This window comes from Tachysurus vachellii, chromosome 5 (assembly GCF_030014155.1).
Source record: "Tachysurus vachellii isolate PV-2020 chromosome 5, HZAU_Pvac_v1, whole genome shotgun sequence".
Classification (NCBI taxonomy): domain Eukaryota; kingdom Metazoa; phylum Chordata; class Actinopteri; order Siluriformes; family Bagridae; genus Tachysurus; species Tachysurus vachellii.
In genome coordinates this window covers 11,995,191-12,023,189 of record NC_083464.1, presented here as the reverse complement: position 1 = coordinate 12,023,189, position 27,999 = coordinate 11,995,191, and the positions used below count along the sequence as shown (strand labels likewise).

The window sequence follows — 27,999 nt, the reverse complement described above, 5'->3', positions numbered from 1 at the left end:
TTACGCGCTCTCTCTCTCTCCTTTTTGCCGTGTTTGTGTAACATGTAGACGCACAACCTAACAGCCTGATAAACAGTAGAACGGCATCATGTTCCTTACATCGAAAGGTTCAGTGCCATATCATGCAGATATGAACGAAGCCATTGTCTAAGCATGTCTATTGTCTTATGTAAATGACTAGTTTCAGTGTGTGCAGAGGACATATTTGGTTCTGAAGGGTTTAATAGGCATAAATTAGCTGCTGGATAGAAAATGTGGACGTTTCATTGGAGTATATATTAAATATTAAAATATCATCCAGTAGGATGCTACAACATTCCACCTGCATTCTGTATCCTGGTGTGAAAACACTAGGCACTGACTATAAAGCTATAGACAATTGCATTCATTTTTTACTGCATGCTTGTATTAGATTAGACCTAAATATTAAATCTAATTAGATTAGATTTTTTCCATATATGATCCAAGAACTCGTCGGTTTTCTGATGATTTTCTCCCATTTTGTAAAATGAAAGGTTCACAGTAAATAGAAATCCAGATGTGGCCTTTGATAGGTCTTTCTCATGTCTGTCTCTATTTACAGTCCTGCATAAACATACCATGCTTGGAGTTTTATTTAAAGGTATCAGATTTGCATTAAGTTTGATGAGCAGTATCTTTGGGTGGATTTTTTTATTTTTTTATTTTCTTCAATGCGATTAGTTATTATTAGACTGGAAACTGCCTCTAAAGCAGTTTGTTCACCAGTTGCCCTGGTAACAGCATGGGCCGCCAAGGCTCTTAAAGCTATACAAGGCACAGTAACGTTCCCTTTATGCTGCTTGGCCCACATAGCCGTTAGGCCGCACAGTCTCAATGGGGAAAAAACCCACAATACTATTCATCCCCAAAACACTTCCACTGTATTCATGAATCAAAGATATATTTTTTCCACTGTCTGCATCAAAAGGTTTCTGCATCAACCCGAACACATTTGTCTCCAGATCTCTATGGATGCACTAGTCATTTCAGTCTGCACAGTGCAACTGAAACTGTTTTTTACTGCATCAGTTTGGGGTTTGGAATGAATTCAGTCTGCAGTGCTTCGGTGCATGATACAGTATGTTGATACACTAGACATGTTCCCTGTTTCATTTTTGTATCATGAACCTGTTACACTTGTAATATTCTACACATAGCTCTGTTAAGTATAACTAAACACTTTCAAAATAAACAAATATTATTGTTCAGAATTTTTGCATCTTTGGAATACATTTATTAAAGCATGCAATGAAGAGTCTAATCTCAGTGTATCACAGGTGTGCAGATTGCAACTATAAACACGGAAACAGAATACAGTATAATAATGTGAGTGTTAAATATTACACTGTGTTGTATAACTGTTTCCCAGCATGCACCATGTCTGTACACATCATGTGTTAGAGAATCAGAAGTATATATACTTCCAGTGTGCTGTGATTGTTTTATTTTTATGTCCCAGATTTGAATTTAGATTATTTTCTCAATCACCATGTTCTGTATACTGTATGTACATTAAGCTTGATCCATGTGTAAAGCCTGTTGAGTCCTGAAGTGTGCTTATTGCCCTCTGTAGGCATCTTGGCCTACCTGGGCATATGGCAGCAGACTCACTTAGGAGGGTGGCACTTAACTTGTTACATTCCAAGTGGTGAAGCATATTGGGCCGTTTTGATCAGTCATGCCACGTGCCAGCAACTCCTTGTCCTGCTTCCTCCTTTTTGGCTCTCTGTCCTGCCCCCCACCACTGCACTGTTAATTATTCCTGCCACTACACTTACCACCTCCTGAATGTTCCAAATGATGTTTCTTCTGTCTGCAACTAACCTCCTACAGATTCAGAATGAAAATGAGCCATCGCAAATGGCCAACAGTCTTAATTCATGTCTTTCTCATGTCTATCTCTTTTTACTCCCATCTTGGATGCATGAGGTGGAAATTATAGAGCTAAGTCAGACTTTGGTGCAGTCAGTTATATATTGTGTAACCAGTGGCTCTCGTGTGTGGGCTTGCTTATATGCAAGATGTAATTGAGTTTAATAAGTTATTTTGCCCTGTAGCCTTGCCTTCATAATTGCAGCTGCAGGGGTGGACAAATGATAAATCCATTAGCAATCCAATTGGATACGTTTGAGCTCCAATGTGCTTGATCATTCGCGTGTTTTTCGAGGCGATCATGTAGCCAAAGTCCTTATCCTTTCTTGATGTTACACAATATATTTGCGCCTTCAACAAAAAACACAAAGGCGCTTGCTTCTTGTCCTTGCATATCAAGAAAATATGTTATGCAAGGCTGTCTAGAATCTTCAAATTTTCTTGATATGTTTGAATGCGAGCGTAGAACGTAGGAAGCATATTTGGTAGATTTGCTTTATTTTGCTTGGATTTGCCAGTGTTTCCATAATAAAATGGTTTCTGTCATATGTGTGGTCTAGTGCAGTATTGAGGCTCATTACACCACTGAGAAGTGCATTATGGTTAAATGTACACACTACATGAAACCTGTTTTCAGAACTCAATAGGAAGTAAGCAAGTTTTTCTTTCTCTGACTGTTTAACCTACTTGTTATCTAGACAAGCATGAAAAAATAAATGCCCATACACAAAATCTACTTGTCCAAGGTGCCCAGGCTAGTGAGTTTTCCACCTCTAAGCTGTTTTACTTGAGAGTCTATAGAAAGGCACTGAGTGAGATTAAGAATGCTTGAAATAACATGAATCATTGTAATGGCATGTATGTCAATCGTATTTTTTTTTTCAGTATGTTTGAAAAACTATTAATAGAAGTGGTCGTAAAGATAGTCAACACATCCATAGTTCAAGTACTGTACTAGCACTATTACTTCACTTTACTGCTACAAAGCATTTGACATTGACTTGCAAAGATCATTGATTCCTACGAAGGTCTGAGCCATGAAATATTCTTGGGCATATTATTACAAGTGTTGTAGTAATTCATTAACAGACAGTTTATGATTTTTTTCCATTCAACTACATCAATACTCTTAATTGCTTATGAGTCACCTGATTAAACTGAAGTTTAGCTTGCATCTCTTTCTACCCATCTGGCCAGGATATTGTATTTCAACACTGTACATGTATGTTGTAATGTGGAAGTTTTAAGGTTTTGGTTGTAGATTTATTGTTCCTATTTTCGTACAGAAAACCAATGTGAATCCAGAGTGTGGTTTAAGATTCATTGATGATTAAATTAGATTAGGATTAACATTAACATATCCTGTATTAAATTTGCCAAGCTTCCACACATTGCATACTCTTGTACCTTATACACTTACCATCTACTTTAGTATCTGCTTATTCATGGAATTATCTAATCACCAAGTCATGTGGCAGCAACACAATGCATAAAATCATGCAGATGCAGGTCAAGAGCTTCAGTTAATATTCACATCAAACATGAGAATGTGGGAAAGTTTGAGGGAAAGATATTGGTAACTTTGACCATAGTGTGTATGTTGGTGCCACACAGGCTGCTTTGTGTATTTCAGAAACTGAAGATCCACTGGGATTTTCACTTAAAGTAGTCTCTAGAGTTTAAACATAATGGTGCGGTGAAAGAAACAACAACTTGGCAGTTCTGTAGGTGGAAAAGCCGTGTTGAAGAAAGAGGTCAGAGGAGAATGGCTGGACTGGTTCAAGCTGAAAGAAAGGCTACAGTAACTCAAAAACCACTCATTATAACCATGATGAACAGAAACACAGCACAGAACATGACATGCTCCTGACTGGGCTAGAACAGAGACCACACTGGGTTCCACTAATGGAAACCAAGAACAGGATTTGTGGTTACAGGATATTGTGGTTACTCTCTCTCTTTAAAGTTAATACGACTTAAATGCTGTGTTTCATACAGTATTACAGAGATACAACAGCATAGTCTGTCCTGAAGATTTTACTGAAGTTACAGTATAGATCCTTAAGCTATAGATACAAAGCACTGACACTGAGCTGAGGACTCATTGAAACATTTCATCACAGAATATTGTTATATATATATATATATATATATATATATATATATATATATATATATATATATATATATATATATATATATACTGTGTGTATATATATATATACTGTGTGTGTATATATATATATATATATATATATATATATATATATATATATATATATATATATATATATATATATATATGCATTTAATTACCATATTAGAATGAGAGTAACATTCATTCATTCATTCATCTTCTCCCGCTTATCCGAACTACCTCGGGCCACGGGGAGCCTGTGCATGAGAGTAATATATTACCTCATAATCAGAAACCTTTATTTTGTCGAATATACATTGCAACACAGTGGAATTGTTTTCCTTGAATATCCCAGCTTAGGAAGTTGGGGTCAGAGCACAGGGTTAGCCATGATACAGTGCCTCTGGAGCAGAGAGGGTTAAGGGCCTTGCTCTATGGCCCAACAGTGGCAGCTGGTCGGAGCTGGGCCTTGATCACCGTACTTTCGATCAAAAAGCCAGAGCCTTATGACCATATACTGTAAGCCACCATACAAGTTTAAAAAAGAAAGCCATTTCCCCAGACCTCAGGAAAGTTCTTATGAACTATTTATGCAAAATAAAGTCTGCATTACTTTATTTGTGATGAAGCAATTTCTTTCCCTATTTTCAGCTTCTCTACTGTTGTGGGAGGTCTCCAGTGCATCACAGTGAACAGATCATGCTGTCTTTTTTATCGTCTTAATTCCCAAACAAAAATATCATCTGGACCTTCAAAGCTACATTAAAGAAATCAGTCCTTCCATTTAGGGAAGAGGAACATGTTCTATGTACAAGCCAGTTATTTTGATCTACTGAAGCGTATAATTAAAGATGTGCTGAGCTGGGATTTGCTTTTTCATTTGGGCATGGCACAGAATGATTTTTGTCTATTACGAACATTGTGTTGATTCTGCATGCCACTGTGGATTTTGTAATGTTCAGGAATCCTTAAGACAATCTTTCATTAATATAGTGATGTGTCACATGGGTGCATAAAAACAAGAAGGTTTACAGGGCTTGGGATTGTTTGTAAGGATGCAACAAAATTGGCCAAGAAAAGAAACTTCTGTACGTGTACGTTAATAAGAAAAAGGAAATTCGAAAGGAATTGTGAAATCCCTTATCACCGCTAAAAAGCAACTGAGCCATAAATGTTATGGTTAATGAATTTTCTGTAGTTTAGCAGCCTATTTTATGTTCTTACTTCTGGTTTCTACTATATTTTTAAGCCAGTTTACTATGAATTGTATATTTGTGTACAGCATGTATAAATGTGATTTTCAGTACAAAGAGAAGAACTCACTGTAGTGTTGATTAATCTAAAGGATTTAATTAACTTCGTTCTGCTTGGCCATCAGACCTGGAGAAGAAACATTCTATAAATGTATCTAATTATTTGTCTGTGTGCGCGTACAGTATGTGTGTGTGCGTGCGTGTGTGCATGCGTGTGTGCCTGTATGCGTGTATGTGTGTATGTGTATGTGTGTGTGTCTGTGTGTGTGTGTGTGTGTGTGTGTGAAGGTGATTTGCAGAGCCCTGAGGTGTCCTGTCCTTCATGCCACGTGTCTAAGTGCACACAGCATGACCATATCCACTGTCCTCCTTGACCGCACACATAGGACACAGAGTAGCAGCTTTTCCTAAAGTCAGCGTCCTTAGGACATCTGTCATGACTTCATCTGTTGACTTTTTGTCAACATCTGTTCTGTTTTAGGACATCTGCTCATTTTTTTGGTGTACTTTTGACCCTTTTTTTTTAACATTTTAGCAAATTAATTAATTCTGTCTGTGTTACAGTATTTCTTTTTAAAACCCAATTTGGTTATTTGTGAATTCCCAGCACCGGCTCCTCCCCCCATCACAAGACAGATACCAACCAGACATGATTTGTATGGTTCATGCTTCCTCCTTCTAACTGCTGCTCATGCTATGTCACAGTGATGCTGAAGACATGACCTCATAAAACCCCATGATTGGCTAGTGTCTCTCTGATTGATGGGTGTGAGAATAATGCAGTCCCTCCCATACAGAGAGCATGGCTGTTTTTTGCTCACTTGCAGACTGCTGTGGCATGTATTTTAAATTTTCTAAAGATTTAGATAAAAATATATATTAAAGCATTAAATCACAGTGATGTATTATCTGTAGATAAACATGCTCTTCTCCTAAATAAGCATATATGCTCTCACCAGTGTTCATCTCATCCAACATCTTCCACTTTGTATCACAGTTTTTAACAATGAGTAGAAGCACACAGATACAGACAGACCGTCAGCACACACTGTAGTCATGTTGAACGCACAAACAGCCACCTTCAGTCGGGTTAATGCTGCATCCACCACTGCAGTGGCCGCTGTTTCTCAACTCCATCACCATGGAAACTGGAGCATCGGCTGCACCAGCATGGAAATGGCGAGATTCGTTTCACAAGGGTGACGGTGGCAGTCGGTTTGCTAAATTTTACTTGCATAGCACTGTTATGGGCATTTGCAGCAGGATTGTATGTGAGGACTGCCGTGATGCTTTTGAATTTTGGCTCTGGTATGTGTGGCCCTTCAGCAAGCAGCTTCTTACAGAGTCACCTTGAGTTGACCTTGCTCCTTAGCCAGTGCTTCGTGGACAGCACTAATCTCACTGCAGCTGTCTGAAGAGGAAAAGAAGACAAACTCGGTGCTATTTAAGCACGCCATTAGCTCTAACACAACCGTCTTTTTTTTTCTCACTGACAGAACATGGATCCATCCAAGAGCCAGCTTCCATCCGTGACGCTGATTGTGGGCTGTGGGGTCTCCTCGCTCACTCTCCTGCTCCTCATCATCATCTACGTCTCTGTGTGGAGGTACGCAGCAGCATTGAAAAAGGGAGAAAAGGGGCTTATTTTAAGTATAAAGCAAATGAGATTGAAGTATGTGTATGCGTATAGGCATAGAAGATATGCATGCTAATGTATTTATCACCATGTTCCCTGATCTTCTACAATGGACTTGACAAAAAGATGGAGAAAGCAGATAGTTCACATATATTTGGATCATCTTTACAGTTAACTAACCTTTCCAGGTTGTAGGTTTTTGTCTTTTTAATTGTATTTAAAAATGTTTGAAGCTTTAGGAGGATATATATTACATTATATGATGATTGTTGTGGTGCTGCTCTTCAGTATGATCATTGCAAAAGGGTGTAAGTTTAGTGCAGGAATATTTAGCAGGCAAACTGTGGTCCATCCTTCCATTTATATAATCAATAGGGGAAAAATTATCTCAAGCACTGGACCGGTGACTAACTTTTCTCGAAATTGTCCGATTTGTCAGGAAGCTGTACTATGCTATACCATTACAACATCTAAAAATATAAGCAAAGTGCTCTGCAATTAAACCCTGCATTCTTCTTCAGATTTATTTGTAAAAGATGCCCACCTGCTAGTGAAGCCCTGACTTATTCATCAAAGTCAAATATTCCTAATTAACAGCTCCAGTCAACCAAAGAACAATCAAACAGCTCAAAGAAAACATGCTGAGAGCACACAGACCAATTTCAGATTTCTGCTGAGTGCGGTGTGAGCGTGCTGGTGAATCGTAGGCATTCACACAGTTTGACGAATGCACAATCGTTGTATAGCCATATTTTTAAGCATGTCATGAAAAAAGCTATCAAGACATGCTAAGTTTTGCAAGATAGATCATTTTTAGGCTCTTAAATAATCTTAAATAATAATTATTATGTATGAACACTTTAATGTGAGCTTAAACACACTAAACAACACTGGATATTGTTTGTAAGTCTAAAGGATAATAGCTACAGTATAATTCTATTTTATCAGAATAAGGCGTATTCATTTAGACTTGGCACACATGTAATCAATTTTTTTATGGTCCATTCAGAATATTAAAATTATTTAATATGCCTATAGCAAATGCTTGCCTTTTAAGGTTGAGAAAAACCTGAGATAGAAAATACAGAGTGATGAAGAAAAACTGTTTGCGTCTTGCGTTACAGAGACACACCTCTGTTTTTGACAACCTTTGCGCTACATAATGTGTCAAGCTGAGCATGAGTCTATTATATCTGAGGACACAATCTCTGTATTAACAATACCTCAAACCTCAGCTCTGAAAAGGGCTGTTTATGAATATCATGATGATATCTGTTGCCTGGATGAGTCATTGTGTGGAGGCTGTATATTTTACTAAGCAATGCTTCTCTTCTGAAGGTACATCCGCTCTGAGCGCTCCGTCATTCTCATTAACTTCTGCCTGTCCATCATCTCCTCTAATGCGCTAATCCTCATTGGTCAGACTCAGACACGAAACAAGGTAAATTCTATACGAAACAAGGGAACGCATGGATGCATGCGCATTCATAAAAATACAATTCACTCTAAAAGCATGTTCTCTTTTTCTCTTCCCCTTCATATCAGGTTGTTTGTACTCTTGTGGCTGCTTTTCTGCACTTCTTCTTTCTCTCCTCCTTCTGTTGGGTTCTGACGGAGGCCTGGCAGTCTTATATGGCTGTGACTGGCCGTTTGAGAAACCGCATCATACGCAAACGCTTCCTCTGCCTAGGATGGGGTGAGCTCTGTCTGTCTGCTCTATATTTAGCTGTCTTTAATTGCTGCAATCTTTAGTTAATTTTCTCAGACACAAACTAGGCACTCCATATGTACGCTGGACTGCCAAGCAGGCCAGCCTAAGACACTGTTTAATATTCACTGACTGTTTAAACGCACATGTACAGGAGTCACCAGAGAGATGCTGGAGTGGTGGTAGACAGTGTGGACAAGCAATCCAACAATCGAAAACTTGGAGAAAAATAGTAGCATAGACTGCATTCTGCTGGGATTCAACCCCCACCCATTTTTCTCTTAGCCACCAGCCAGCTCCTGCTTATTCTGGAAGGAAAGCAACACACACGCGGAAAAAATTCTAACATTTATTTTAAAATACATGAGGTCACAGATGTGCTTGATTGGCAATTATTTCTGTGATTGACATGGAAGAGAGGGTACATCATCCCTCCCATCCAGAGAGCCTGGCACATTTTGTTTTCTTGGCTCCCAGCAGTCTGTGGCATTGTTGGGAATCAAACTCTCAATTTCCCAAGAGTAGTGCTTTATTTGGACAAATTCTGCCTGAACGAATTGCCTGCTCTAATCTTGGCTAGTACTTGTTACTTCTAATGAGTCCAAACAGGATAACAAAGAGGGAAACAGATTGAAATATTTCTGAAAATTGATACATTGGAATGAAGGTGGAAAACAATGAATGCCTCTGAAGGTTCAGTGTTTTGCCATGTTTGCTTTTGTGTCTGTGGACAACTTTACTGGACATGCCTGTCTGTTATAAATGTAGGCCTACGTATCATTATCCAATAGATCTACTATAATAAATCTTTCCTCTTCCTTTTCTTAAGGCTTACCTGCTCTTGTTGTGGCCATATCTGTTGGCTTTACCAAGGCTAAAGGTTATGGTACAGTTAACTAGTAAGTCTACTTTTCAGTTGGTTACACATTTTCACACTTATTCAATAACATGGAGTTAATTAATAAATTGAATGTTTCACAAGCATGAAGACTTATTCTGCTTTAATGGATCATACATTTTCTGTCTGATATGACCTTCCTCATTCTGACCATTTCCTCTTCCCTTACCTGTCTGCTTTTTCTTAACCTTTCCTCTCTCTCTCGCTCTCTCTATCTCTCTCTCTCGCTCTCTCTCTCTCTCTCTCTCTCGCTCTCTCGCGCTCTCTCTCTTACACTCTCTTACTCTCTTTCTCTCTCTCTCTCTTTCTCTCTCTCTCTCTCTCTCTCTCTCTCTCTCTCTCTCTCTCTCTGTTTCTTCTTGTTTCCCTCTACCCTGCTAGCTGCTGGTTGTCTCTGGATGGAGGACTCTTGTACGCGTTTGTGGGACCAGCCGCTGCAGTAGTCTTGGTACTTTCTTGGTTCTTGCTTTGCTGTTTGAGAGAGAGATTTCTTCTAAGCTCTTCACCTAGCGAAAGAATTTCAATCCTTCAGGGCAGGCAATGAGATTTTTGTAAGGGAGAGATAAGCAAAATAGACAACCTTTGTTTTCTTATCAATAGTAACCCTTGAATTAGCTAAAGAGCCAAAAAGCCTGCAGCACAGTATCTGTTGGAAACCATTTACGGATTTAGGTGTCTATTTTCAACAGAACAGCATAGACTAATCTCTATAATTGAATCTAAAAACAGTTAATATCTGCTTTGTGTAATCATGTTTGGTGCCTGTTATTTATTTTATTTATTTATCAGTGAGAGTGTTGTGTCTTTGCATGTCCATTCACCTCTATGTTCTCTTTTCTCCAGGTTAACATGGTTATCGGAATTCTGGTTTTTAACAAACTGGTGTCCAAAGACGGCATTACTGATATGAAACTGAAGGAGAGGGCAGGGTATGCCTCATATCATACATCCATCAAAGCAGCAGAGCATATAGGCTCAGTAGCCAGGCCTCTGCCTCTCTCCCTGCAAAGTCTTCACACAGGAAAAGTGGATTAGTCAGTTGATGGTGCAAGAGTTGACTGGGATAGGCAAAGGATAAAGAGGAAAGACGTACAGAGTGAAAGAGAGACTGGGAATGATAGCGATCAAAACGAAAATATGCATCATTTGTTCTAGCAAAGCAATAAAAATTATTTAATGGTCTCTAAAGTATAAAGGTAGACAAAAGACATCAGGAAGTAAGAGGGTAGAGACAGGGGAGGAATCAGAGAGGACTGGCTGTTGATCCTGTCAAAAGCAACATAGCACACCTATAACAGCCTTGCATTCCTTTGATTTCTGGTTTGTTTATTTTTAATGTGTATCCTCAGCTTCTCTTCATTTCTTGGTTGTGCTGTTTGCAGTATATATTTTAACGTGTCCATGCCTTTTTTATGCCTTTTTTTGGTTATCGGAATGGTTGTTTAAAGGAAAGCAGTCAAGCCCAGCAAAGGCAAACATAAAACAATAATTCTCTAACATTTCATATATCTAATCAATATAGTTCTGCCTGAGCAGTTTTCCCATTACCTTTCATTGATTAAAACAAGTTTTAAATCATTTAACTTAAAGCGGCAACTGATCACAATATGAAGTGAGAATTGTTATTATATAGCAGTAACTATGCTGTAGTGCGCTATGGATTAGTAATATTGTCTAACCTTTTGCTTGTTGTGGTCAAGGGTCATTAATACCATAAATGAATAATCAGGTACTCCCGTAGTCATTTATGTTCTAGCATTTATTTTTGACAGTGGACTGCTATTTCTGCTATTTCTTTCCTTTCCTGGGCACCTTGCCTGCAGGCTGCTGCGTGCTCATCACTGCCATTGTTTCTGCATCCAGCAGCTTCATGTTTCTCCTTTCATTTTATTTATTTATTTTTTAATTATTTTTCAGAACATAAATGTGCATGTCTATGCAATGGTATTTATGACAGATTTATTTATTTTTTATTTATTTGTTTGTTTGTTGGTTGGTTTGTTTGTTTGTTTATTTATTTGTGTCAGGGTTACCACAGCATCCCCCTTTGCTCCCACTCAGGGCTAATCTTTCTGCTCACTTAGGCACTGATTGGCACAGACTAAGGCCCCTCTGATCACTTTGATACTTTGGATAATGTCAATATTACTACATCTTGGTAGGGTTCTTAGATTCATTCTCAGACTTTTTCCACAGTCCATTTGACAGATTAAGTGGCTCTCAAGGCTTTGATTTGATTATTCAAAATTTAGCTATGTCAAATTAAAGAATGCAAATGAATCCAGAAATGAGACCAGGAATTACATTTAAATGAATAGCTCTCTCTCTCTCTCTCTCTCTCTCTCTCTCTCTCTCTCTCTCTCTCTCTCTCTCCCTGTTTTTCTTTCTCTCCCTGTTCTCTTTCTCTCTTCCCTGCTCTGTGTATGTGTGTGTCGTTGAGTTTCGGAAGAACATCTATTTCTTTAAAGGCTCCCTCTCCCCTTCTGTCTCTCCCTTGGCCTCATCGAGGTTCAAATCCATAGCATGCTTAATTAAAATAAGGAATGTGTGCTGCGCATAACTAAACATTAGCAAAAAACCTGCACATGGCTAGTGTACTAACACCTCAGAGATTTGGCAATTCAGGTTGGGATTTTTTTTTTTTTTTTTTTTTTTAAAGGATGTTATAGAAAAGGCCAGACTAATAAAATGTGCTTTTGCCATACAGAGCTTCAGAGCTGAAGGTGAATATTATTGTTAGGCATATAATTATTAGGTAGTTTCGATTGCAACACTAGCATGTGGACCAGAAAGGATTTCTCAAAGACACCTAACAATTTTTATAGACTGTATTTTGGCATTTAAAACTGCTACAACAACACAGAAGAATGGCATACGAAAAAAAAAAAAAGAACGTTTTACATTGCAAGCAAACGATTGAATTGTTGTAGTAGAGGTCATCAGCTGGTATTTCAGAAGAAAATAAAAAAATATTAGTGAAGCTGATAAGTGTATAAAAAAAATAATCCAGTCACCAGCATTTGTGTAAATTATATAGCATGAGGCAGCTCATAATACGAGCAGCTAGCTACAGGGCTAGAGATATTAGATTAGAAACAGGAGAGTTTTCATTTATTTACCAATTCTGGTCTGCTTAAAGAATGGGTGGCATTGCTTATACAGTGAAAACTTGACAGTGAACAACCATAGATGATTTTTGAATATTACAGATTTAATCTCCCTCTGCTATAATAATAACCTCCACTTTTCTGGAAAGGTTTGCCACTAGATTTTTGGAGATTTGCCCATTCAGCCACAAGAGCCTTACTGAGCTCAGGTACTGATGTCTGGAGAGGAGGTCTGGCACACAGTCAGCATTCCAATTCAGCCCAAAAGTGTTCAGTGGGGTTAAAATTGGGGTTTTGTACAGGCCACTCGAGTTCTCACATCAAATCATCTTCAAGAACTTGTGCACAGAGACATTGTCATGCTGGAACAGGTTTGGGTCCTTTAGTTCCCCTGAAAGAGAAATTTTATTTCTACAGCATAGACTTATTTTACAATTGTGAAAATAATTTACAATATACTACACAATTCTGTTCTTCCAGCATTGGGGGAAATCGTTAGAAGACGGATCACATGTGGGTGTGATGGTCACGTCCACAAACGTTTGGATACTTAGTGTATGTTTACAAGATAAATGCTGATACCGTTCAGTCATATTGGTTAATTTTTATAAACAAGGAATATAACTATAACTGTACTATATTTATTTCAGTATTCCTGGACAAGAGAAGTCTGTATGAATTTATAATCATTGTTAGTCCATGTTTAATATTCATTTTCTATTGAAAACAGCTATAATACACACCAACAAGACCTGCTGGAGGCTAAATGTAGTTGCAGAAGAGTAGTTACCTTCATCCCAGACCGGTTTACATGACTTCAAGTGGATGAAGCTTCTGTTGACTTCTTTAAAATCTAGCTTTAAGAGATGCAGGTGCAGGGTGGAGGGAGGAAGCGTATGCTATCTAACTGAAAAACAGGACAACACAAGATGAAGACAGGAAAAGTGCTGTGTATTAGAGTTGATCAGCAGTGTGCTCCTGCAGTAAAGCTGTGCTTCTGAAGTGCCTCTAGCCTTCACCATAAAGACTAGTAAAATGACCTTGTAATTCACAAAAACACTGATTGCTTTTTAATATCACTGCCTGCAGCTACCTTTTATTGGTTGGATTGGCCTTTAGCATGGAATTGGATTTTTGATATTATGTGGGGTTTAATCTACATGTCTGCCAGCTGCAGGATCGATTCACTGGCCGTGAGGCCAGCCATGTCTTGCTGATGGCTTTAATTGCTATATTGCAGGTAGCCATTTTGTGTCTGTGGACAACAGTATGAATCACAACCGAGCAGCATTTTTCAGATAAGAGATTTGTACATAATGTTCTTTGTTTAGTTCAATTTGTGAACATGCCAGCCTCTGGAGATGTTTAGAGTTGTGTTATATACACGTGGTGCACTATATTTGTGCAAAGCATTCTGAGTGCAGCGATCCGAAGTATACTCATATGTAGATGGTGGAGTATCAATGGAAGGTCCTCATTTAGATAACACAAACAGGTTTGTGTGTGCATGTCGGTAAAACTGTATGTCCTGGTGGAGGTCAAATGTCCCGAAAAAGATAGGAATACCTGACAGGTTAGACGTTGATTGGACATTTGGCTAGTCCCAAAGATCAAAACATTATGGAAAAGAGACATTTTGTTACTGAGGTTATGGCTAGGGTTAGATTTCAGTGTCAGCATAACTTTAATTAGCTCTATTAATAACAATGTAAATGGAAGGAAAGGAAGACATGTCAGAGTGTGTGTGTGTGTGTTTAATGTATGATATTAGCATGACAGAAGAGTGTATGTGTGTAAGGTCTTATCTGCTTACAAGCTCAGACTGAGATGAAGACAGTCTCAAAATTATGCACAGAGCACCTCAGATAAACCAATGCATCAAATAATTAACATCAGTAATAGATATGTAACCATAAATAACGGCAGTCACACAGTTATGAAACATAATCCAGTGTAGTTCACCGCCTCACCCATGCTCCACATCTGGAATCAGGCCAATTAATTATAAAATAACAACAAAATAAAGTGTCATTTCCTCTGTCCCTTAAACACACCCCATAGCCCTGACAGAGAGCTGGAAAGGGGATTCTGTGGCCAAAGATTCAGTGTGTGTATGTATGTTAGTGAATGTGTGTATTTTCAGTGTGTTGATTTGACTTTGCAGTCAGATGACAGTGCCACTGTACAATATGACGCTCAAATGTGCCAAGTGCGGAGTTATCTCGTCGGCCGACCTTTCTACCACAGCTACCAGTAATGCCATGTTAGTCCTGCTAATTACTTACCAATTCTCTACCGCTTGACCTTCAGTTCTCTTTTCCTTTCCTGCTTATTTCTTACCTCACTCTTCTTTGGTTCCGGTCTTCTCCTGATACATTCTCCACTCCCCTTTGGTTCGTCTCCTTGAGGGAGCTTGTGAGAAACACCCCCATGTTTCATGTTAGGGAAAACTTTAAATCCAAAGGTTATGAAAGTCTTTAAAACTTAAAATATATGCATTTGGTTGCATGAGTATGTGTGTAGTAATGTGTGTTAATATATAAAAGTGTGAGATCTAAGTGAGGTCATTAATTATAAAGTTTCTCAGCTGACACTATGTGTAGTCAAAATTGTAGTATAGGTCATAAAGTTTACAGTGAAACAGGATGTTTAGGACAAAAGTGTCATTTAGATTGACAAAGGAATCATGTGTTTCCTGTTTCTCTGGAAACTTTGTCCTCAACAACAGTTTTTACTACCTCTTACTACATGGGTTATGGTTTACTTATCATATATATACTAAAAGATTTTTGTATGAAATATTTAGTGTTGTAATTACTGTGTTAGGCATTGTGTAGTAGCTTTTTTTAGTGCGTGTGTGTACATGCAGAAACATGGCAGACTTTGACTTGTTTATATATATATATATATATATATATATATATATATATATATATATATATATATATATATATATATATATATATTCTGTGACCTCATGTAACCTGTCATGTGACACACATATTTATATTTGTTGATACACAGAGGCTAACAATGAGGTCATAGAATAAATATTAAAAGAATTCCAAGAATCTCTGCAAATTATTTCTGTTCATGGGTCAGATCAATGTACCTATGACTGAAAAGTAAGGAAATGACTGGTTTGGGTAATAATAATATATTAATAATATAAAATTCATGAAAGAATTTTGTTGACAATTTTATTATCATGCTATGGATAAGGACAGGGAGCTTTTCATGTCCATTGCTGTGTCAAATCCCCTTCACTATGTTCTCATTCACCTTTTCATTTATCTTTCCCTTGGGTTTTTCATAGTCTTTTATTCTGATTTTTCACTCTTTTACCCACTGTTTCTACCTCCTGTGTTGTAATGCAAACATAATCACAGAATATAATTAAAACATAATCACAGACTAAAATTACAGGATATAACTTCCCTTACTACTGTATTGTAATGAATTACATGATTATATATAATCAATATTATATGTATGTGTGCACACATGGGTATTGGACAGCAAATGTTCATGTTAAAATCATATTGATTAAACTGAATACTGAATGCTTTATGGATCTACAAATGAAAGAGGAAAATAAATTGTGTATTTTATCTTTGGCATGTTAAAGTTAGTCAACAGTGAAGGCAGGCATGCTTATCTGTAGTCTTTGCTTTGTTTAAGCTTAAACTGTCTGTATTTTTCCTTCTTTCCTGCAGGGCGTCTCTGTGGAGCTCGTGTGTGGTTCTGCCACTGTTAGCTCTCACCTGGATGTCTGCAGTGTTGGCTATTACCGACCACCGCTCGGCTCTCTTCCAGATCCTCTTCGCCATCTTTGATTCCCTTGAGGGCTTTGTCATTGTCATGGTGCACTGTATTCTACGCAGAGAGGTGTGCAAATGCGGACAAAACTAAAACTGTGACCATGATATTTTGGCCTATAGGAGAAAAAAGTCTTGGGCAAAATTTCAGTGTGTGATTTCTGTCAGGTTTTGACCTCTGTTAATATGGTGTTTTAGGTTCAAGAAGCCGTAAAGTGTCGAGTTGTTGATCGCCAAGAAGACGGAAATGGCGATTCGGGTGGATCTTTCCAGAACGGTCACGCGCAGCTCATGGTAATTAAATCAGTAATACTCCAAAGTAAAGATGTCAGTATACTCACTATATCCCTTCTGTCACTTTCCACTAAAACTGTCTTTTTGCGTTTTCCTCAGACTGACTTTGAGAAGGATGTTGACATTGCTTGCAGATCAGGTATGGCATCCTTCTAGATATTTCAATGCCTCTGAGTGAAAAATTGCTTTCTTTTTTTAAACTACTTCGCACACTGAGAGCCATTGCAATTGTGACAGCCTCTTGAGGTTGCAGCCGGCTGTTTTGACAAGAAGCACACCACATTACATACCCATAATGCAATTTCTGCCTTGAGAGCCACAGTGTACTTGCCGCTGAGTTGTAATGTTCAGGTAAATAGGGCTGCCTGTCCCTTGTTGCGTCTCAGATCTGCCGCTCCTAATTAAGTCCCTCCCGACGTCTCACCATCAAACAGCACTCTCTTCTCTGATATCCATCAGAGCCGCAAATCTGATTATCTCTCTAGACGGAATATCACACCGGCATCTAGCCACATAGCATGGCTGAGACACACAGCAGTCTCAGTGTCAGTGTGTTTAAGGAGTGATCTCTCTCTTTCTCTCTCTCTCTCTCATTCTCTCTCTCTCTCTCTCTCTCTCTCTCTCTCTCTCTCTCTTTCATTCTCTCTCTTTCTCTCTCTCCCTCTCTGCATGTGTGTATTACAGTTAAAGTGAATTGAATGGACATATTCTATTATCATGGAGATCTAGCCAGTTATATCAAAGATGCTTGCATCAGGAATGTTTTTATAGTGACTGCACTAGCATCTGCTTGTCTTGTCTTTGTTGTCATTGGCATTGTTGTTTTCACTCATGAGCTTTCCAATTTCCATTTGCTGAAGTTGAGTAGATGCATCAAGCTAAATGCAGTGTTCTGTATTAAACAGCAAGCTGGTCTGCTTTCTAAACACCTGGCAATAACCATAGTCATTCTAGTAGCTTGTCTGTGTGTTCCAAATAAACAAATATGAACAAAAACCTACTTATTCCTGGAGTTATGGTTGAAATTTGGAACAGCCATAGTGAAACTTGTAGTCCAGGTGAAATGTAATGCGTATTAAACAATACATATTTTAAGGTAAGGAATGTAAATTTGATTTACCGTTAGTAAATTTGAAATATCATTAATGTTAATCTGTGCGGGGACACGGTGGCTTAGTGGTTAGCACGTTCGCCTCACACCTCCAGGGTCGGGGTTCGATTCCCGCCTCCACCTTGTGTGTGTGGAGTTTGCATGTTCTCCCCGTGCCTTGGGGGTTTCCTCCGGGTACTCCGGTTTCCTCCCCCGGTCCAAAGACATGCATGGTAGGTTGATTGGCATCTCTGGAAAATTGTCCGCAGTGTGTGATTGCGTGAGTGAATGAGAGTGTGTGTGAGCCCTGCGATGGGTTGGCACTCCGTCCAGGGTGTATCCTGCCTTAAATGCCCGATGACGCCTGAGATAGGCACAGGCTCCCCGTGACCCGAGGTAGTTCGGATAAGCGGTAGAAGATGAATGAATGAATGAATGTTAATCTGTGCTAGTGTTGATAATTACATCACAATAAATGTATGATGCATCCATTGAATTACGTTACTAGATATTTAAATGAACTACACAACTAAATTAATGTTTTCCTTGCTGCTGCTGTGTAATATGCCATTTAATGTCAACATCTAATAGTAGGGGAGGCACAGCAGGTAGAGCTGCCATCTCACAGATCCTTACTCCTACCTTTCAAGTACATAATGGCACATACATACATAATGACACCAGGCCAGTTTCTGCCTAGGCGTGTGTTTTTGTGTGTTTGTGGGAGGGTGGGCTTGGGTGGGTTTGTGTGTGTGTGTAAGTGTGTTTGTGTGTGTGGGAGGGTGAGCTCGTGTGGGTTTGTGTGTGTGTGTAAGTGTGTGGGGGTGGGGGGTGGCTTGTGTGTGTGTGTGTGTGTGTGTGTGTGTGTGTGTGTGTGTGTGTCGTGCCCTGCAGTAGTTACTGATATAGGGTCTACTTCAATTGCGTCCATTAAGATGAATGAAGGAATCGTGTAGTAATATCAGATACTGATCCATCAAACAGATATTGATCCACCAAAACCTGACACTGCGTTATCATACCATTATAATGAGGGGAAGGGGAACATTGCAAGTCCACTGCTTCAGCAAGTGTAGACTATGTATTGATCTATCTGAAAGATTAGCAGTAATGAAGTGGTTTCAGTGATACCACTTAATAAAACTGCTGATGCATGTGCCACTAATCGCTTGCAAATGTTTTGTAAACTTTTTTCTTAATCTAATTAATCTATAGATAACTATCTCATGTTTATTTAAAACAGTTTACATGTTTATGGTTGTGATAGCAGAGATGAATAATTATAGGTAGGTATATGTTACAATTAAAACATGTATCTGTACTGTAAGCTGCTATAGAGTTTATACAGGTTGGCTTTCTAGCAATGTTCCTATTACATAGTGGATGCATTCAAACATTATTTGTATGTTAATTGCACCCCCTGGTGAAAAGATCTAAAAAATGTTGCTGTTTGCTTGTTTTTATTGATATTTTGATTGTTATTTTGCTAAGCTATGATTAATGATCTTGATCTTGGTTAATGATCTTGCTGCAAAATCAGCAGTCCTTCCTACCCCGGCAGAGTCAGAGCAAAAATGCAAGGGTGGCAACTGTGTTTTAGGGTGAAGTGTGTTGTTAAATGTGTTGTAAAGTGCCTTGTGGGTTAGGGTTAGGTTAGGGGATAGGGTTATCTCCAGCTTGATCTTGATGCCCTGTCTTTTTTTTTCCCAGGTCCTGGCAAGCGCTCTTCTCTGCAGGGTGAGGAAAAGTCGGCCTCTCAGCAACTTACAATGCAGAAAGGCTCCAACTTCAACACAATGCCTGCCAGTATGGCTAAAGTGCACCTGCAGAACGTGGCAGAATATAGCAGCCACACACTCACTCTGCGCCGTGACAAAGGAGCTACAGCGGGTATCAGTACTGAACTGCCTGGTGCAAAGGCCATCTACGTCTGTGATGGAGAGCTTTTCAAACAACTGGAGGGGGACAATGTAGGGTCTGAGGGAGGTGGAGTGTCACAAGGCTACAACAACAATACCATCACTGCCACCACCCTCAGGACAACCAAGCCAACCAAAGAGGACTCCAAGTACAACATCAGTATCGAGCATGTGCCTCAGACCAGACTCATCCATTTGGGTAACACGGCTAGCACAGAACCTGTTCCGGGGTATGGGCTAAAGAGTTTTCCTCCTGAACGGGTGAATGCGTCATGCACAGAGAAGGACTCCCCCTTGCAGAACATCTCCACCGAGGCACACAGGACTAACAGCGCATTAGAGCCAGTGGACTCAGGGAATTCCGGCATGATGTCGAAGAGTGAGACCATCTCCACACTCTCCATGAGCTCCTTAGAGGTAAGCTGTACAACAGTTTACTCAGGGTGATGTTCACTTACGAATGTTCATGTTTCTATGGCAGAATACAGTTCCAGTTTTTTAATATGGCCAATATCATACTATATTACCTTCATGAGCACAGTAACTATAAGTATGACTAGAAGAGAATTGTTGACAAAATTTTGATGAATCCCGAGCGTGAGATCAGTCATGTGACACGAGGGGTGATAAATGTCAGCTTGTTTATAGATTTGTTTTTTATGTTACTTTTAACATTCCTGAGCCACAAAAAATATATAAATGAAATGAATCAAGTTTGAAAATTAATGTATCTGGTTCAGTGTAGCTTACTGTTTACACCGCGATCACACATAAACAAGATCAGATTTTGAATGACTACAAATAATGTGCTTCTTTTTCTAGCTTAAGAACTTAAATGTCATTTTAAAATCTTTATAATCTTTAGTAATTATTAACACTAAGTGCACCATGTGGAGTGTTGGATCCATAAAGATGAGTGTTACATCATCATGATCCAAATGTTATTTGAATGCACTTCATTTGCATTGGTTGCATGATGCACTAACATTCATGGCAAATAATTTCATTACTTGTAGGATTTCTTCAGTTACTAGAAAGTTATTATCATGGCCTTTAGCTTAACCAGGCAGAAAAGTGAATGAGTGTTAATCAAACTCTGTATCAGTGTGAACCTACCTGCGGGCTGTATGAGGATGAAACTTAGCTACTGCGACACTGTTTGTGTGCAGCTTAATTAAGAGAGGATGCACAGCCTGAATTATTCATGATGCCGGTGACAGTGTTGTTTCCTCAATGTCTGTGCATTAACTATACATGCCAAAAGGCACCATCATAAAACTCTCATGCTTAAAGTGTTTAATTGTTGTTATGACCTTAATTCAGATCATGTCTGTTTTATTGTATCATTCTTAGTTCTTTAGTTCTCTCCACTGTCATATACATACAGTACAGTACTGTGCAAAATTTTAGGTAGGTGTGAAAAAATGCTGTAAAAAAGAATGCATTTTCTAAATTGACAGAAATAAACACTCATTATTTATATTTCTGAAAGCAAAGTGAGCAAACAAAAGTAAAATCTAAATCAAATCAATATTTGGTGTTACTACCTTTTGCCTTCAAATCAGCATGAAGTGATGGCATGGCCCCAGAGCCCTGATCTCAACATCATCGAGTGTGTCTGGGATTACATGAAGAGACATAAGGATGTGAGAAAGCCTACATCCACAGAAGATCTGTGGTTATTCTCCAAGATGTTTGGAGCAACCTACCAGCCGAGTTCCTTCAAAAACTGTGTGCAAGTGTACCTAGAAGAATTTCTGCTGTTTTGAAGGCAAAGGGTGGTCACACCAAATATTAGATTTAGATTTAGATTATATTGCAAAAACTTTTGCACAGTACTATATATATATATATATATATATATATATATATATATATATATATATATATATATATATATATATATATCGTCGCTGTCGGGCGGAATCCTTGTATCTCCAAAACCGTTATTTTTCAGGAAATTAAAAAAACGCCGTACCTTATCTGCAGTGCACAGGGTTTAGTCCGTTTCAGTGGATTGTCTTGCGCTAAATTTTTGTCCTCAGACAAGCACCAGAACTAGCGGGGGTCAAGATTTTTTTTTTATTTGAGCCCAGTGTTTTGAAGACATTTACCTCAGAAGACGTGTTGATTCGTTGCGACTCTTCTTGAGGAGAAATATGCCGCGAAGCTCTCCCGCGGAGTGAGGAAGAGGTGGACAGTTGAAGTGTCCAATGGAGTTATGAGATTTGCGCTCAAGCTATTTTCAAGACTTTAGATTGGTTAATAACTTGTAAAAATAACAGACCCATGTGGGGACTGACCAATAGCATCGATATGTGAAAAAATATGAAATTGACCAAATTTGGACATACGAGGTTTCCGCCCGACAGCGACGAGATACACACACACACACACACACACACACACACACACAGTCATGTGAAAAAAAATGGACACCTTATGGAAGCCTGTGTTTTTTGTTTTTTTTAAACAGTTACACATATGGGCAGATAATCTTCAATTCTTTTAATTGTTGAAATGAGAGGTATCACTATGGTGAGATCCAAAAGCTGTCTGAGGCCTTTAGAAAAAAAGATTGTTGAGTCGGGTAAAGGAAAATATAAAAAAATCTCAAAAGAATTTGTATCAGTCATTCCACTGTCCAAAAATCATTTACAAGTGAAGAACATTTAAAACAACTGGCAACATGGCCAGGTCAGGCCGTCCAAGCAAATTCACCCCAAGAGCAAACTGCAAGATGCTTAAAGAAATCTCCAAAAACACTAAAATATCATCACGGGACCTACAGAAAGTTCTTGCTACAGTTGAGTGCATGAATCGACAGTCAGAAAGAGAATGCAAAGCTTTATCATGGGAGGTGTTTAAGGAGGAAACTTTTGCTGTCTAAGAAAATCATTAGGGCAAGATTGAAGTTTGCCAAAGAGCACAGACACAAAGGCCAAGACTTCTGGAATAATGTGCTTTGGACACAAGTCTTATACTGAATTATTTAAAGTCTATAACAGAGGGGCATGTTTGATGTAAACCAAATACAGCATTACAGCAAAAGAACCTCATACCAACTGTGAAACATGGAGGTGGAAGTGTTATGGTTTGGGGATGCTTTGGTGCAGCAGGACCTGGCCAGATAATCATCTCAGAATCTACTATGAATTTTAATTAGTATCAGAAAGTTCTTGAGAAACATGAGAACATCTGTAAAAAAAATTTAACCTGTAGTGGAACTGGACCTTGAAACATGACAATGACCCAAAACATACCAGAAAATCCACCAAGGACTGGCAGAAAAGTAAAAAAAAATGGAGAATCCTGGAATAGCGAAGTCAAAGCCCAGATCTAAATCTTATTGAGATCCTGTGTGATGATTTGAAACAGACTGTGCATGCAGGAATCCCTTCACACACACAGCTGAAAGAATTTTGCATTGAGGATTGGGGGAAACTTTCTTCCATTTGATGTCAGAAACAGTTGATGGCTACAAGAAACGTGTCATTGAGGTTATTTCAGCCAAAGGTGGTAATACTACCTATTAGGGCATAGAGTGTCTTAGTTTTCTCAGTTGAAATATTTATTTTAGATACTTTTGTTTAATAAGTGAGAACAAAGTGTTTTTTTGTTTGTTTTCATGCAGTTACATCACTTTCATATACAGGTACAAATTAAAACATAAACATAAAAGACACAACTATATTTGTATTCTTATACTTTTTCACATGACTGTATACTGTGGATGGATAATACTGAAAGAACATGGAATCATTAGGCTTAGAAATAAACCATTCCATATCAAGAACATTTTCTGGAAGAATCAAATATCAGGAAATCTGTCATTCTGCATGCATTGCTGGCAAATAGAAGTAATACAGACTCCCAGAATTAATTTTCAGCAATAAATAGCAGAAATAATTCAGCAATAGAGGTGTTCTCCAAAGGTCAGTCCTTGTTCACGTTTTTGAATGTTAGACATTGACTAGTGCGGACAGCAAAGTGACCACAGAGCCCAGGGTGATTTTCTTGACCGCAGGCCAAACATGTTTCCAGAATGCAGTGCAAGGTTGCAGCTTCAAGCAGAAGGTCAAGCTCTCCTTAGACACTTTGAGACAGGCTAACGAAAGGCCATGAGGTCACAAGCTGTTTACTATATGCTCCTGCCAAGTTCTCTGTCAAAGTCTGTACCAACTTTGCCCCTACATTACTGCTTCTGTGGACTTTTCTTCCAGTACAAAAAAATGATTAAAATAAAAACAAAATGATAACATTGAAGATCCTAACTTTTTTGTTTTTCATATTTAATACTTGCAGAGACGAAAATCGCGCTATGCAGAGCTGGATTTTGAGGTACTTGTGGTCCTTTTATTTATATCAGCATTCATCTGTAGTCTTGTTGAAATGAATACATTCTCATTTTGAGAACTGTGTACATGGTGACATTTGTATTATCCTTATTTACTCTTGCACAGAAGATCATGCACACGAGAAAGCGCCACCAAGACATGTTCCAGGACCTGAACAGAAAATTGCAGCATGCTGAGAAAGACAGAGAATCTCCGCCGGTGGACAGCAAGCCTGGGAAGAGGTGGAGCGTGTCATCTGGAGGCAGTGATAAGACCAACCTTAGTGTAAGTTTCCCCTCCAATCTTGTATTTTTTTTTTCATTTCTTTTTCCTCTCAGTCACACTCGTCTTGTTAATTTGCCAGGGTGGAGAATTATCAGGCGATTATCAGCATTCCTGGTGTGATGTGTTTCTGGAGGGAAGTACTGGTTCACTGAGTAGCTAACGTTAGCCAGATACCTAGTTTGTTGTTTGTGAGAGATAAGACGCATTGTGACAGAGAAGCTGAAAAAGCTTTTTGCTGAGGAGAAACTATAAGCAGTTCTTCCATGTTGAGTCTTCCAGAAAGAAGCCGTACCAGCCCTGCATTTTTTTTTTTTTATTGGGCCGATCAGCGTTCACTTCCACATTGTTTGTTTATATCACCACATGTGTTCTGATTTATGTCTTGTCTCCATCCATGTTCTGTCTTTTGTATATCCTTTTGTATTTTTTGTTCACCGTGAAGTATACGTGCGGTTTCCTTTATTCTGCCTTTACTTAGCCCTTTGTATTGCATCTATTGATTCTGATCGTGACCTTGCCTTGTTCTCTGTTTTTGCCTCTGCCTGCTCTCTGATATCCTGTCTGTAGATCCTCTGACCTGTGCATGTTTACAGATTTTGAGTATTGCCTAGGGTTTTGGATTGTTTGTTTGGACATTTATTAAAACCGTTCAACCTGCACTTGTGTACTCTGGTTGCATGACACCAAGATTTAATGGATTCACAGGGTTGAACTCAGTATGCACTCAGAGAAGGTGGATGTGAAATTACTGCTACTAAAAGCAAATGCTTTTTCCATGTACCATATTTTGTTCAATTCAAGCTGAAGGACATTTTGAGAGGTAGATTTTATTTGTTAATAAATAGATTTATTTAACGCTAAGGCTGCTGTAAATTTTCTTTCTCTCTTTCTTGTTTCTTTTTCTCTCACCTGATTTGATTATATTTTAGGTTCCATTTAAAATTTCTATTATAAATTGGATTATTTTTAAAGCAAAGCATGGGTTACAGTCACTCAGTCATTCCTCTTGTCCTTCAGTCCCTTATTCAGTCATTCAGACACCCAGGCCCTCACCTGTTTAAGATTTTTTTTTTACTCACAAAAATAACACTCATAACTCACTAAGTTGCTTACTTTGTCACTCACTCAAAGTCAGTCACTCATTCATTCAATCACTCAGTTTGTCACGCACTCAGTCACTCATGCATTGAGTCAGTAACTCTATCATTCAGTCTCTCTCTGTGCTTTGTCGCAGTGTTGCTTCACATCAGTGACTCTGTTTGTTCTTGTTCCAGTATACGTTTATGTGGTTGGTGCAGTATATTACTCTAATGAACATAAAACATTTTACCAATGTTATCCTTTATATTAGCTTCATTCATCATTTGGACCTGATAGCACAGTAAAGTAATATTAAATGACAGGTCTTTGTCAATATTAAAACAAAAAGGACTCCTTGCACACATTTATGTATGGGAAGATATTTATTATCAGTGATATATGGCAGTTTCCATAACATTTCTTTTTATTCATAATAATAGACATAATGTTATGTCATCCTTTTGTTTCTCTCTTGAACAGGATAAACAGCAGACACCCAGCAAGCGGGCATGGGAGGGCATCAGGAAGACTCACTCTCCCCCCTCGTGGGTGCGGAAAGAGCTGGAGCCACTACAGGCCTCTCCTCTGGAGCTGCAGGCTGTGGAATGGGAGAAAACCAGTGCCACAATTCCACTGGTGGGGCAGGAGATCATGGACCTGCAGACGGAAGTCTGAGCAGTCTACAGCTCCACACAGATGTGTAGAAAAAAACTCCACTGGCAGGGAAAAAGAGAGACACATACAGGGAGAGTGACATGTGAAAGAGCGATGAAACAGGGGAATTTTGCTGGTGTATAATTTGTTTTATTTTGATGCTGGAATGGCAATCATACTACTTGGAAATAAAGTGGCCTGAACATGCCTGGTACTGCTCAGACTGTTGAGACCGGGTGAGTGTAGTGTTGGGGTGATTCTAGGGAAAAGAGAAAAGAAATTCAGGTGGTTGGGCGGAGGATCCTGAATGTGTGGCCTTCAGTTTCTTACATTTTTTGCAAACATACAAACACACACCTATTTTTGACCATTTTGGATAAAGGATATTTGGATTATTAACTACAAGGAGCCTTTTAGCAAAGGTATCTTGCAAAAATAAAAGGTATGAAAAGCCAGAAACCCTCATGAGCAGTCCATAACCTTAAACTGTCATCATGAATGTATTATTATTATTATTATTATTATTATTATTATTATTATTATTATTATTATTATTATTATTACGTGTGCCACAAAAGATTCTATGCTGCTTTGGCTGTGATGGGTGGCATGATGGTCTCCACTACCCAAATATAGAGCCCAAAACCATCAGAACATGACTGTTAATGAGAGGAAGAGCTGCCTGTACCTTCCCCACTATCACAGAATGAGAGATTTGACCACACAACCCACTTCAACCTTTCAGTGCCACTCCTATCTCCAAATGAACCAGCAAGCCATCCAACAAATCTCAACTTTCTATGGATGCTATAAAAACATCTGTGCAAGTCTGCAGTTTTACTCAGCAGCATTTCATTCGTGTGACTCGATCCTGTTGATGAATTTTTCGGTCCAGATGTGAAGAGAAAAGACATGTCATGGTGGATGAGAACATATTACCCATCTGTGCTGTGCCCATGGCATGTTAGCATGATGCTCTTCACTTTATGGTGATGCCTTGACACGCTTGTCAGAACTCCTAAAGGTGTCAATCACCGTAAGCAAGAGAAAGCGAGGTGAAAGTACTCAGAATATGCTTCGAAGGTCAGGGGAAGGAATATATAATATACGTTTAATGTATAAGTAGATATGAAGAATATATGCTATATGCTGAGAGTTATATGATGAAGTGATGATGGTTGCACACAGAGAAAGCACAAGGCTCACTCTTCAGAGTCCTGTTGTAATGTACAGCATTGTAATTATTTCCAAAAGAGTTCTACACAATGAATTTTAGCCTATAAATATCTTTCTTACTGTGCTTGGGGAATATTGTTATTCTTATTATAAAAATCATTACTTAATCCCCAAATCTTGTCAGGTTACTGGACTATATGAGTGTTCTGTAACTTTATGTAACAGTGTGTGTTTTAATATCACTGACTGTCACTCAAGAAGATCTGTACTTGTCTAAACTCCCTGTTCCTACCATCTCCTCCCCACTCTCTCTTTTTTAATTTCAATGGTCTTTTTTGTTAATGTACAGTTTTCAGAGCACAAGATGAATGTGTCATATTTCTAATAAAATGTCTATATAATCGTTTGTAATGTGGTATACACTGCCTGATTGTTTTTTTTGTTTGTTTGTTTTTTCGTTTGTTTTTTTTGTTTGTTTGTTTGTTTGTTTTTCCCCATCTAAGGGTATTTGTGCCCTGAAATATATGCAAATAAGTAGATAAACTAACTAACAGAGGCGGGCCGTAATCAGGAAGAATGTTGAAGTCTACAGTTGCTTACTTGTGAGATTAGAGGAGGCAGCGACGATGACTGAAGTGGCCTTGGAATTATTTACACTCCGTGATCAGGAATCCAATATGAACAGCACAGCAGTGTGCTGATTTAAGCGATCAT

At 38.6% G+C, this 27,999-nt stretch overlaps 1 protein-coding gene across 3 annotated transcripts in view; it reads left to right on the top strand.

Annotated features, from left to right (window-relative positions):
- adgrb1a (adhesion G protein-coupled receptor B1a) overlaps positions 1–27,691 on the top strand; it is an 86,778-nt gene extending 59,087 nt beyond the window's left edge. For 2 of the 3 annotated variants that reach the window (XM_060869797.1, XM_060869794.1), the window contains 14 exons: positions 6,780–6,889; positions 8,258–8,360; positions 8,465–8,615; positions 9,457–9,526; positions 9,907–9,973; positions 10,369–10,454; positions 14,797–14,895; positions 16,349–16,520; positions 16,649–16,744; positions 16,844–16,883; positions 19,545–20,170; positions 24,059–24,094; positions 24,217–24,375; positions 25,936–27,691. In XM_060869797.1, coding sequence (XP_060725780.1) covers positions 6,780–6,889; positions 8,258–8,360; positions 8,465–8,615; positions 9,457–9,526; positions 9,907–9,973; positions 10,369–10,454; positions 14,797–14,895; positions 16,349–16,520; positions 16,649–16,744; positions 16,844–16,883; positions 19,545–20,170; positions 24,059–24,094; positions 24,217–24,375; positions 25,936–26,130 — 2,010 coding nt within the window. In that variant the 3' untranslated portion in view covers positions 26,131–27,691. The remainder of the gene's footprint in view (positions 1–6,779; positions 6,890–8,257; positions 8,361–8,464; positions 8,616–9,456; positions 9,527–9,906; positions 9,974–10,368; positions 10,455–14,796; positions 14,896–16,348; positions 16,521–16,648; positions 16,745–16,843; positions 16,884–19,544; positions 20,171–24,058; positions 24,095–24,216; positions 24,376–25,935) is intronic. The other variant, XM_060869796.1, reaches the window with a different exon arrangement.
- The last annotated feature ends 308 nt before the right edge of the window (positions 27,692–27,999 follow it).